Genomic DNA, 13,390 nt, shown 5'->3' with positions numbered 1-13,390 from the left:
TAATTGGGTTTAGTGCAAACGTTCGAGTCCACGAGTAATGAAGTGGTAGCGAGAGAATAAACGGTTTTTGTACCAAATATTTTGGTGCTTGAAAGGGTTTGAAAGCAAATAATATAATGGTGGGTGTGTGACAACCAAACTTTAATGTTTGGCTTTTGAAATATATTGAATATTTTGTGGTTCCTCAAATGGGTTAGAGAGGAATCCAAAGAATTAGGGTTGCCTTTTGAGTTGGGGACACACCTGCTTTTTTGCCCCATCCAAAACGTCGCCGTTTCTTCTCTTCAATTATTTCCAAGCTTGAACCAATATGGGAATGTACATGCACTATAAAAAAAAAAGAAATTATTATAATTTTCAAAATCCATTTTTAATTAAAAAATATTTTCAAAATTAGATTGTTATTAAATAAAAAAGATATAAAAAAAAAAACTAATTAATATTTTGTAGGTGGGATTTATTTTTAATTCTAGCCTTTTATTTTATATTTAAACGTAATTGGGCCACGAGAACGGGCTCATAAATAAGCCCACGGGCCTTCCAAATAAGCCTTCGTGCGGCAAAGGCCCAAAAGAGCCTGTTGGAGTGAATATGAAATGTGCCGACGAAAAAATAGCTAAATTAAATATTATATTTTGATAAATGGGTAAAATAATTTTAAATTTTTAAATATGTTTATTTGTGATTTTTTAAATTTTAGGTATGAAAGTGAGTGAATTTCATCTCGTAAAATAATTGACAGTTATTGGTGATTCGATCATGTAAAAGGTTAAAACGCGTTTGATTTGAATCAATCTTATGTTTGATGACCTCCCGAAACTTTTACTAAAAAAACATGTGAGTGAAGACAAAACATGCTAAAATGGCCCGTGTTTGCTTGCAAGAATAGTTTTTACTCTCATGTATATCAAGTTAAGTAGGTAATGTAGTTATGTCGATGGAGATAGAGATGTCTGTCAACCCTATGAGGACCTACCCGTTTAAATGGGAATGTGGGAGAGAGTAGGGAGAGATTTTTCTTCATTAGCTAAATGAAGTCAATGACGAGATTATATTCCTCGTTTCCATCCTGCCCCCAAATATTATTGAATTTACCGAGGATGTTTTATATTCTTTTAATAGAATTATATTGAAAAATATAAAACTAGGAAAAAATCCAAGCGAGCCACCTGATCCTCACGAATTCTCCATGAATAATCTCTGCAAATAAGTGTGAAATTTCACGGGGGTGCTCACGATATAGAGTTATTTGCTAGTGTTTTTCTCGTAGTGAAAATATCGAGAATGATTAGGAAGCGTGGGAGAGAGTTATGTTATTGATTTTGTAGCCAAGAATCCATCTCATAATGTAAAAGCTCAAGGTTTCCTGAAAAGCATATAAACCACAAGCAGAAGAAGAGGGAGAGATGTGGCCCTTTGGTGGTGCCACCATTAAACGCAGCCTCCATGGCGAATCAAGACCTTCTACTGTGATCTAGAGTGAGCTACTTTTGCTTTATGTCCCGATTATCCGCCACCACCCGTTTCTCGCTCCTCTTCTTCTCCAACTTCAACCTCAACCTCAACCCCACCCGTTTTCTCTCTCTATTCAACCCTTCTCGCCTCTCTTTCTCCACTCTCCATCTCTGCAAGTCCCTCGCTCGCCTTCTTGCCTCCAAAACCCTAGCCCTTTTCACCATGGACGATCTCTTCCCCAATGACGATGATTTCTGGGACCTCGATGTGGGTTCCCGTTCCCGCCCCCCACAGCGCCCCCGCCTCCTCGATGACTATGATTATGACGACAATGATCCCGAAAAGGTCTACTTTGTTCCCTTCAGGTATTCTTGGGGTTTTCTTGTTTGTTTTGTTGTTTTACTTCCTGGGTATTGGAGTTCAATTGAATGGGGGAAATGGGTTTAGGATTTTGATGTTTTTGGATTTGGGGGAGGTGATTTAGTTCTTCGAGTTTTGGTGGGTTTGGGAGTTCAGTTCTTTTGTGGGCATGTGATTGGTTTGATTGTATGTTGGTGTTGTTTGGATTGCATGGGGGATGGATGGAACTTTCTCGGTTGAAATTCTTTCATTTCTTTCTTTTTATCTGCATGTTGATTATCTCTGTAGTATCACAATAACTAAGAACTAAGTGGTTTGTTTGGTTTATGATTAAGTGAATTGGTATTTGTTGAGTAAGGAAGCGTTGGTTTGGCATCGGGTTTCAGGTGGCTGCAGGAAACTCAAAATGATAGCGATCAAGTAGTAGGTGTTTTATATAGTGTGTCATCAGATGAAGATGCTGATTCAGGAATTCTTTTGGAGCTGAGGAAACAAGAAGTTTGCACAAAATATGATGGTGTTGAAGAGAGGTCTTCTGGTCGTGAATACGCCTTGATTGGGGAAGCTTTGTGGTTGCAGGCTCTAAAGCGGTGAGGCATGATTCTTTATCTATTTATTTATAACCACGGCCGAGAGATTTTTGCATTGATCCTTCTGGTTCTTTTCTTTCTTTTTACTTTTAATCAGTTAATTATGGCATGCCCACGAGGAGGCCTTGTAGTAAGGCAACTCGTCTTATACGAACATTTTAACACGATCTTTCTAAAAAAGTTGCATGTCCAGCAACAAAGTTTTAGCTAGAATGTGGCCAGTTTTCTGCCTTTAATTTGGAGTGTTCATGTAGTGAGACATTACATTCCTTTTAATTTGGCTGGTTTTCGCAGTGGTGCATTGTAATGATATGTCTTGATTATTTGATAGGCATAGTGATGTTAAAACAACATCAAATTATGCTGGCCGACTCTTCAGAGATGAAGAAACGTTGCAGGATGTTTTTCCTTTGCAAATTAGGATCTTGGTATCATGGGAGACAAATTTGTTAGCTGTGAAGATAAATCGAAAGGTGATTTTTCTATCTGGCCCTGACAGTTATTGCTAATACTGAAAATTGGCTTACTTGAAGTCTGATTACTATCCTTTTGCATCTAAGCTATCAAGAACAGAATCATTGTCGAAAATATTTGGGATGTAATCTTTGTTAGAGAAGAAATGCTTCCATTAAAAAATAACGAATGAAGATAAGGTATCTTCCCAGAAGCCCCATAGAGGTTATCAAAGGATCTCTAGCTAGTAAGTAACAAAGAATGTAACGTCAGAAAGAGCCAGTGAAATTGCCCAGCTATTTGATTGCGTACAAAGACTCTCTTAGAAAATCCTACTATTCCTCTCTAACCATACTTTCCAATAGAAAGAAAAATGTGGAGCCAAGTAAAGATACAAATTCTGGAATGGTCGGAAACGTTGGGTTCTACTTTGGCAAAGAATTCAAAGTATACAAAATTTCATTTATTTGCTCTTATATTCTGTAATTTGAACAATCTGAAGCTAATCTTCGTTGACTACATTCCAGAACCTCTTGTGATCTTTTCTTATGTATTCATTCCTCGCATTATGTTTTTCCTTTTATGTTTTTCTTAGAATTTCTTGTTCACTACTTTTTTTCTTCTTATCTTTATATCATGCATCTGATAGAAAACTGTCGTTTCAGGATAACTTAGCCGACTATTATAAGAGAGCTTCCATTATTTTCAATTCTAGCTCTGAACCGGTAAGTTAGCTTACAATTAATATTGCAAGTTTTATTAAACTTGTTGTACCATGGTACTAATATTTATTTACCCTGCTAATCTAATTGGCAGTTTCACATTTGGGACTTCTCAGGGCAAACAAATCAGCTTTTCGCAAATAATATGAACAATTTTCTTGATGATTCTCCTGTTCAACGAGTTAAAGAGGCAAGTATATCTGTATCTTATTAGCAATAGGAGCTGAATAGTTATTTCGTTCTTCTGTTGAGTTAATTGTCAGATGCTGTGCAAAACCTTTCTACTAAATGAGCTTCTGGAAGTGGACTATGTATATGTAGATTTTTCTTTTCGTTCTTGTAAATTTTCATTGTATCCGTTTGATTTATTCAAGAAGATTTGTGTCATTGTTTTTTTGTTCTTGTACATTTTCATTGTTTCCAATTTTGATTTATTAAAAAAGATTTGTGTCATCCAAGATGATATTTGTGTATTTTGGGAAACTATTATTGTGGAGGAAGCAGATCTATTCGTTACAGCAGGTGAAGCCATTACTTTTAGATAATTGCATCTTTATCCTTTTGGTTTTCACCCTTTATTCTTATAGTTTAGATAAAACCCTGCTCCTACATGATTTAGATGCGGAAGTTTATGGTTATGTATTTAGGTTAAATGATTATGCATGGTGTGCCCCTGTTGCGTTCAAGATCTCATCAGAGATATCAATGGACTTGTATCCTTGGAAAAATTTAAAGTGTGTTTGATTCAATGATACTTTGAGGAGGGAGCAAAATTTGTTCGGTGATGCAATCTTGGAGAGAGAATTTTAGGAAGGTCAAGTTTTTCCTTTGGGAGCTAAGTCACTTAAGCCTAAGCACTCAGTGACAGGTATGGAAATGGCTTCCTTAGTTGTCCTTCTTCCAAGGATGGTGTCCCCCTTTGCAAGAAGGATCATAAACACTAGGCGGACATTTTCCTTAACTGTTCCTTGATTGCGGGCTTGGTTTTCCGGTCTTTTGTGATTTCATATCATCAATGAAATTATTTCTTACAAGCAAGAAAAAATTTAAAAAGAATTGTCAAATGGATTGATTATCCACTCATCGAGTATCTTGTCGCTTCAACCCAATGGCATCTTCTATTCCATTCCTTGTGGATTATTAATTCCCACTGGAGTCTCTAGTTTCCTTGTTCATGTTAAATGTTTCTTGAAATCCTGTTGAGAAAAAGTTATCTTTATAATTTTTGTATGATTTTGTGGGGCATTTGAGTTGAGAGGAACAATAGAAATCTTTAGAGGGGTTGAGAGTCCTAAGGAGGAGGATATGTGGGCCCTTGTTAGGTTGCATATTTCTACCTATTTCTTTTTGGGCTACGGTGCCTTTTTAATTGTTATTTTAAGTCTTACTTTGCTTGATTGAAACCTCTTTTTGTTTTAGTTTGGTTCATTTTGGTTGGCCCATTATGTTTTATGTCCCTTGTATTCTTTCATTTATTCTCATGAAGAATTGGCTGTTCGTAAAAGACATTGTAAAATTCTCTACAGGATCCTGTTTGGTTTTTATATGCATAATGCATAGCCAATGTCCTTTTGCTTATCTAACAGGTCCGACTCGAGTTGCAAGTCCATGATGTTTTGGACAATATGATGGATAGATATGAGAAGGTTGCTAATCTAACTGAAGAGCTAAAGACTGAGGAGTCCCCCATTATCATAAATGGGATTATGGATAACGCGAAATCTTATTTGACTGAATCCAACCCTATGATACGTGGAAACAGTTTCAGGGTAGCCAGTTCCATGGGTTTGACAGGATTACAAAATCTTGGGAATACTTGCTTCATGAATAGTGCTCTTCAGTGTTTGGTGCATACTCCAAAACTTGTTGATTATTTCCTTGGAAATTTTCAAAAGGAGATCAATTATGAAAACCCTTTGGGGATGAAAGTAAGTTATTATCTATAAGGGCCCTATTAGGTCTTTTAAGATAGTCCTTCCTTTTCAATTAATTTGTAATGTCTTATCTAGGGAGAGCTTGCTTTAGCATTTGGAGACTTGCTCAGGAAACTATGGGCCCCTGGCTCAAAATCAGTGCCTCCAAGAATGTTTAAACTTAAACTTTCTAATTTTGCTCCCCAATTCAGTGGTTATAATCAGCATGATTCCCAGGTTTGTCTAATCAGTCTTCATATTTGCACTCTTGATCTTCCTCTATCTGGTGTCATAACATGCTAAAAACATATAATGTGCAGGAATTTCTTGCTTTTTTGTTGGATGGCCTTCATGAAGATCTAAATCGCGTTAAATGCAAGCCATATTTTGAAGCTAAGGATGTGGAGGGCCGCCGTGATGAAGAAGTAGCTGAAGAATGTTGGCAAAATCACATTGCCCGTAATGATTCTATTATAGTCGATTTGTGCCAGGTGAGTTGTTTTTTTTTCTTTGCTTTGCCAGAATTTTTATAAAATTCTTGCACAAGGTTTTGCTTATTCTCTTCCTTCATCTTAGTTTTTCCGCTGCAAGTTTACATGGTCTCTTAAAGTTCACTTTTAGTTTAGTGATTGGAACAAGCGTTTCTCATCCGTTTCCCTGTTGCTGGGTAATTTCTTAGCTCTCAACTGGATTTATTCTTTTCTTCTTATAATTGTAGGGTCAGTTTCGGTCAACATTGGCATGCCCTGCTTGCAATAAGCTATCAGTTACATTTGATCCATTCATGTACCTATCTCTGCCATTGCCCTCGACATCAGTGCGTAGTATGACCCTGAGGGTCTTTACATGTGATGGGATTACATTGCCTTCTACGTTTACCCTATCAGTGCCAAAGTCCGGAAGATTGAAAGATCTTATTGATGCCTTAAGCACTGCTTGTTCTTTGAGAGAGGATGAGACCCTGTTGGTAGCTGAGGTATGCTTATATATTGTGCCCGCTTACTTTTTTTGAGTATGAGTTGTTTTAGAGGCTTTATGGTTTGGCTTTTTTTTGCATCTTCAGCCCGTGATTGCGCACATGCACGCTCTCACAAAAATTCAATTATTAAAGACCAAAAAACAAGTCCAAAAGGGAGTTAACCACACTCCACAAACCCTTCCCATATTCTCTCCATCATTGAATACTTGTAGATAATATAGAATATATTTGTATGCACAGATCAGTGGATCTTGGGTGGTGATTTTAATGTGACAAGTCTCAAACAGCAAACCAATTACGGAAGTATGAAGCTTTTTGACAAATTTGTTGAAGACAGTCTCTGGTTCCACCCTCTCCAATGGAAGTACACTTTGTCCAGCTTCCGTGAGAGGCCTGCCATGATCCTTATAGACTGGTTTCTAATATCTGGCTCTTGTATTGATATCAATAGTGCTTTGGTAAAGCATTTTCCACGTATCACTTCTGATCATTATTCGATCCACATGACTCTGGGACAACAAAGATGGGGACCTGGTTACTTCAAATGTGAGAACATGTGAATGGGACACCATTCCTTAGTGCCTTTGTTTGGTAATTGGTGGTCGAATAACCAGCTTCTAGGGTGGATGGGTCATGATTTCATATAGAAACTAAAAACCCTCAAGACTGTTTTAAAAGGATTGTAACGTGGCTACTTTTGGATGTATCAAGGTTAAGAAAGTGGATTTAACTAAAGAAGCATCAAAGCAAATGTTTTGGATATCTCTTCCAGTAAAGAAGCATCAAAGAAAAAAGTCTCCTCCAGGGCATAAATCTCATGCAGACAAGAGCGCAAATTGAGATGGACACTAGAGGGAGTTGAAAGCTACAGATTTTTTTTTTCTTAGAATCATATCCCAAAGAAGGAGAAAGAACACCTTTGTTGAGATTTTTTCTAGAGGTAACAATAGTCTGGTTTTGGGACGGTGACATAGAGGCCGAATCCATTGATATTTACAGAAAATTATACACCAAGGGTCAAGGCAGTAGAGTTCCGCCAATCATTGAAAATTGGGATCCAATCTCTAAATCCCAATCCTTTGACATTGATGCCCCTTTTACCAAATAAGAGATTAGGAATGCACTAAAGGACCTGGGGACCAACAAATCTCCTGAACCAGATAGCTATACCACTGAATTCTATAAAAGCATTGGAACATTTTTAAGGACGACTTTAAGAGCTCCAAGATATCTATCGCACATTTTAAGAAGCCTCAGGCTTGTGTATTAATCACCAAAAATCGGAATTTTCGGGCATTCATATGAGCCAGACAGCATTGCTTCCCTTGCCCAAGATTTCAGTTCTAAAGTGGCATCTTGCCCATTGGTCTACTTAGTTCCCCCCCTAAATGGTAAGCCTCACACTAAGGGGTTCTGGGAACCTATTGTTGAGAAGGTGGAGGGACATTCGAGGGGTTGGAGTGGCTCACATACATTTAAGGGTAAGGCGATTAGCTCTTATACAGGCTACCTCATCCAAGTTTACCCACATATTACCTTTCCCTGTTTAAGCTCTCATTCACAACCTACGCAGGAAAGAGATTTTAAAACATTTTTTTATGGAGTGGCAGCAAAGACAAAAGAGGTTTCCACCCCATGAATTGATAAACTGTACAAGCTCATTGATTGACAGGGCCTTTGGGTTATTTGGTTTGAAGAACAAAAACTGTTGTCTCCTCGCGAATGGATTTGTAGACTTTATTTTGGAAAAATCTGCTTTTTGGAGGAGATTCATAGTCGCTAAATACGGTTCCACCCACTTTGATATGCATACAGACCACAAAAAACTCAAATATCATTAAGGCTCTTGAAAGGAAATTATGGAACAAGATTCTTGATGTATGAAAAATATTGTGAATATTGTAGGCAATGGGAAATCCACCTCTTTTTGGAATAGCTTACTGATTGGTTCAACTCTTAATTTTGGCTTTCCCAAGATTATATGATCTGTTCCTTCAGAAGCATGGATGGGACAGTGATGACTCTTCTTGGGATTTAAGATTTTGCCGTAATCTAACGGATGAGGAAATAATGGACTGGGCTGATCATTCCATAGGTCTACTGCAGAGGATTACTGGAAATGGATTCCGGATACCGAAGGAAGCTTCTCCTCCAATTCCCTCACTCACAAGATTGGGTCCTGTGGCTAACACCCATACAAAGACCTCTACAAGAACATTTGGAAGGGTCCAATACCAAAGATCAGATTTTCCTTTGCGAATTAAACCATCAATAAAGAAGATACTTTGCTCAAAAAGGCTCCTGGATTATCTCCTCTCCAAATTGGTGCACCCTTTGTAGAAATAGTCGTGAATCTATGATGCGTTTATTTATTACTTCCCACTATGCCTTTATTTTTTGGGAGAAAGTCCTGAAGGCTTTCCATTTGCATCTCACCCTCCCAGGAAACATTAAGATTTCATTGGTCAAATGAAAGAAGTGGAGATACACTACGTTGATTCTACTTCGACAACTTATGCTAGAAGCCATACTGCTATGAAAAACCCCCAGAAATTTGTCCCAAATATTTGTAATAAAGTGACATCTACGTAAAAAATAACCCAAGTTTATCCTCTGCCGACTGTGAGAACACTGCTGAAGGCATAGATCCAACGTTCATCCTAGAACAAAATTTGCCATCTTAAGCCCCCCAAAGCTACAAACCAAGAGAAAAAAATCTAATGTTTTCCGGAAAAAACAAATAGTTGCAAGAGAATAAAACCAGAAAGTTTGAGAGTCCAAAAGTGATTGTCACTGAAGGTTGGGAAGAGATGAATTCTGTGTTACAAGATCGATGCAGATAATTTTGAGGTTTCTAGATTGTTTTTTTTATTTATGTTGAGTTACATCTTAAAGTACCTTTATTGTCTTCCAGATTGAACTTTGAATCGATGTACGTATCACATATCATGTAACCGACATGTAAACTGATTTTTTATTATATTGTTACTTATTAGTGTGTTAATGTTCTGCAACGTGATCAATCTGGTTTATAGTTCTAATTTGAATGAGCAGGTATACAAGAATCGCATCTTCCGTCTTCTGGAGGATCCATCTGATTCGCTAGCATTGATCAGGAACGAAGACAAGCTTGTTGCTTACAGGTTACCAAGAGATAGTGAACCATCCAAGTTGATTGTTTACGTGCATCAGCAATCTGAAACGTAAGCTCCTTTTTGTTTTAATATGTATTTCTTGTCTTTGTCTTCTAGTTTTGTTTCTTCCTGAAGCAATCTTCATTTGAATTACTTCAATATTTTTCAATGCTGCAAGCTTTCCACATCTTAAAACTGCTTAACCCCCTTCTTCATCTCTCTCCTTCATTAATTTTATGCATGGTGTCAGGCATGATAATTCAGGAAAGCTAATTTTAGGCTCAAAAACATTTGGAGTCCCATTTGTAGCAAGAGTGCCTGACTTTTGTCGTGAATCAGATATTCGTCAGCAGTTCCTCAAGTTTCTTGATCCGTTAAAAATGCCTGAAGATGATACGCTTAGGAACTGTGATGGCGAAGCTGGTATTTCTGGTAATGATGACTTTGAGATGGATGATGCCTCGGGCCCGAAAAACTTGGATACTGATGAGAGTCCAAACAATGGAAATATTGTGAACTCTAGTTTGCCTTCTGATTTCGTATTCTATTTGGCCGAATCACGGGGAGCTTCTGAAGGTACCCTGATCAATCCGGATGAACCTTTAGTTATCTCTGAGTTCACTGAGAGGTTGGATGTTCTTGTCATGTGGCCAGACACGATGATTAATAAATATGATACATGTCTAATGAGTTCACTGCCCGATGTTTTCAAACCACATTTTCTTGCAAGGAGACCTCAAGAGTTTGTCGATTTGTATAAGTGCCTTGAAGCTTTCTTGAAGGAGGAGCCTTTAGGACCCGACGATATGTGGTTAGTGTGTGCTCTCATATTCAATTTTTGAAAACTCTTTTCTTTTCTATTTTCTTTTTATGCTCGTTAGGATTCGTACCTGCTTCCAAAGCTAGTTTATTACATTTCTCTTGGGACGATATTTAGATTCTTTTGATTACAGACTTGCTTGCATAGCTTTCGTGAGTTCAAGATCTATAATAGAAAACACGATGAACTCGAAATTTTTTCTTGTGAATTTGAAGGTATTGTCCTAGATGCAAGAAACCTCAGCAAGCTAGAAAAAAGCTGGATCTCTGGAGGTTGCCTGAGATTCTTGTCATTCATCTCAAAAGGTTTTCGTATAGCCGATTTTTGAAGAACAAGCTGGAAACAGTTGTTGATTTCCCAATAGAAGACCTGGATTTTTCAAATTACATCGCTTTCAAGAATAGCCATCTGAGCAATCGTTACATGTTATATGCTGTTAGTAATCACTACGGAGGGATGGGCGCAGGTCACTATACTGCTCATGTTCTTGTAAGTTGTTTCCTATTAATTAAAAGCTATTCCATTTACTTGGGGTATTCTTTCATTTCCTTGAATCTGATCTCTGGAGACTTATCTTTTCACTATACTGCTCATCTGATCGTTATCCACATTGATATTAATCTGCTTGTTCTACCAATGCAGCATGGTGGTAAATGGTATGAGTTCGACGACGATCGAGTTCTCCCTGTGAGCGAAGATGTTGTAAAGTCATCTGCTGCTTATGTTTTATTTTACAGAAGAATCCCAGAAGTATAATGTGGTGAAGTTTATACATGGTTTTGAAGGTTAGTGTGAGACAACACCCTACAGCCCCTCCCCCAATGAGTTTTTCTGCTATACTTAACATCACTTCCTATGCAACTTTATTCTGTTTGGGAGGCGAGAAAAGAAGAAAGAAAACTTGTGTACAGCAAGAAGAAAAGCACTTTGGGGGGGAAATTATAAGATTTTTGTCCCCATCATACCCCTGTGTGTATTCCTTTTGTATATATTACTCACTGCAAAAGAAAATGTTCACCCAAGCTTTCAATTTTTCCAATGAAGAAAAATGCATTCTCTCTTTTGTTACCTTCTGTATATATTGCCCTCTTTGACATTTTAAATAGGTGTTTGTAATAGTCCAAGCTCGCTGCTAGCAGATATCGTCTTCTTTGGACTTTCTCTTTCGGGCTTCCTCTCAAGGTTTTTAAAACACATTTGCTAGGTAGAGGTTTCTACACCTTTATAAACAATGCTTTGTTCTCAACCCCAACTGGCAGGGTCACCGCAAGTCTTAGCTAATTGGGCTGTTTCTTAGGGCTTAATTAAGATCTATATGATAAATATGCTTGGTCTAAATACGAGGAATACAAGTGCATCCAAGCATAGAACAACTAAGAGGGTCCAAGATTAATTCATCGAATGGGTTGACGTTTTAGAGAGCGGTAGAATGTTGGGTTAGCTCAGCCTTTTGTTCGGGGTGATGACTTAGTTGGTTGAGGAGGGTAAGATAACAAAAAAAAAAAAGGTGTATATGGTCTGGTGGTGATGCAGCAAATTTGCTCAAAAGGGCATTCAGTAAGAGAGATTCTAATGGTTCTATTATACCGGGTTCCATAGAAAAAGATGACCGACAATTTTTTTGTGTTGAAAGTAGATGAAATTGAATGAGGCATGCTTGACAAGCAGCATTCATTCAAGTTTGCTGACAATCTTAATTACGAAGTAAATGCTTATTCAATAGTTCTATCGATCGAACCAGAATTGATATCTACTCATGTCTTTGAAGCATACTCAATGATATCTATCTTGTATTTGTTATATTATCTTTTTGTTCAAATTAACTTACGGGGACGATTTAAACACGATCAGGTTGCCAATTTGTCGGAATTCGAATTTCTAAGTTGTAGATTGATGAATGTAATATTACTCAATTACCCCTTTGTGTTAGATTCCTTTTCTAGAAATTAATTTAGATCCATGTGATGGGTATAACTTTATTTTAATAGAATCTATATTTGTAATATTTTATTTGTTATTAATGAAAGTGGTTTCTTGTTGTGGCCAATGCACTCATTATTTTATATTTGAAGCTTGGGACACTTGAATGTTATATTTCTAAATTACAAGAAACATCTCAAAATTATTCATTTTCAAGCACCAAATTGGAACAATCATGTCATTTTCATAATTATTTGTATGGAGCCACAAAAATTTATTAGGACCCCATAGGATCTTCATTTTTTCTTTTTCGTCAAAACAAATGAAGCTATTCATTTCCTTTCTTGAATATTTGGTAACTCTGATTTGGTCTTTTTTAGGGACGGGATTGGGTTGGGTTCAACAATGTTTTTTTGATTGGTTGAGTTGGTGACCTGAGCCACCCATTAAGTGTTCATAACTTAACCCTCTATTTTTGTGTTGAGTTGGGTTGAGTTGTACTTTTGTATGTCATAATGCATTATTGATATTGATTACAAACGTTAAATATTCTTAATTTTTTTAAAAGTAGAGTGTTGGTCGGGTTGGCCCAACCATAAAAAATATCATCCTTCAAACCGAACTAAATTTTCAGTTTTTCAAATACTCAACCCAATCCAAATTAGATAAAAAAAAATTAAAAAAAAAGTCAAACTCAACCCAATCCAAATAATAAAATAAAAAAAAGTCAAACCCAACCTAACTTTTGTAGTTGGAAAGTCAAACTCAACTCAATCCAAATCAGAAAAAAAAAAAAAAGTCAAACCCAACCACTTTTGTAGTTTGGGTTGGGTAGTTTTGGTTGATCGGATTATCCAATCATATAAATACTCTTAATATTCTAATAATATATGATTTCTAATAAAATATTAAAATATAACATGAAAGGTTAAGATGATTAGAAAGTTTTAAATTTGTTTAAATGTTTAATTTTACATTATTAAAAATTTAATCTCTCCTCCAAAATAATAATAATAAAATTTTGAAAAATATATAAAAAAATAG

The 13,390-nt window shown here is 36.7% G+C and overlaps 1 protein-coding gene across 1 annotated transcript; it reads left to right on the top strand.

The window, feature by feature from the left end:
• Positions 1-1,377: 1,377 nt before the first annotated feature.
• Positions 1,378-11,494, top strand: LOC111437462 (ubiquitin carboxyl-terminal hydrolase 8-like). The gene is made up of 13 exons (XM_023075492.1): positions 1,378-1,820; positions 2,202-2,405; positions 2,737-2,878; positions 3,524-3,583; positions 3,675-3,770; positions 5,167-5,508; positions 5,590-5,730; positions 5,814-5,984; positions 6,212-6,469; positions 9,527-9,675; positions 9,857-10,417; positions 10,642-10,915; positions 11,069-11,494. Exons 1-13 carry the CDS (start codon positions 1,498-1,500, stop codon positions 11,180-11,182), a joined length of 2,835 nt encoding a protein of 944 aa, XP_022931260.1. The 5' UTR covers positions 1,378-1,497; the 3' UTR covers positions 11,183-11,494.
• The last annotated feature ends 1,896 nt before the right edge of the window (positions 11,495-13,390 follow it).

The sequence above is a fragment of the Cucurbita moschata genome, unplaced genomic scaffold (genome assembly GCF_002738365.1).
Source record: "Cucurbita moschata cultivar Rifu unplaced genomic scaffold, Cmos_1.0 Cmo_Scf00001, whole genome shotgun sequence".
Lineage (NCBI taxonomy): Eukaryota > Viridiplantae > Streptophyta > Magnoliopsida > Cucurbitales > Cucurbitaceae > Cucurbita > Cucurbita moschata.
This window is presented reverse-complemented; position numbering and strand designations above follow the sequence as displayed.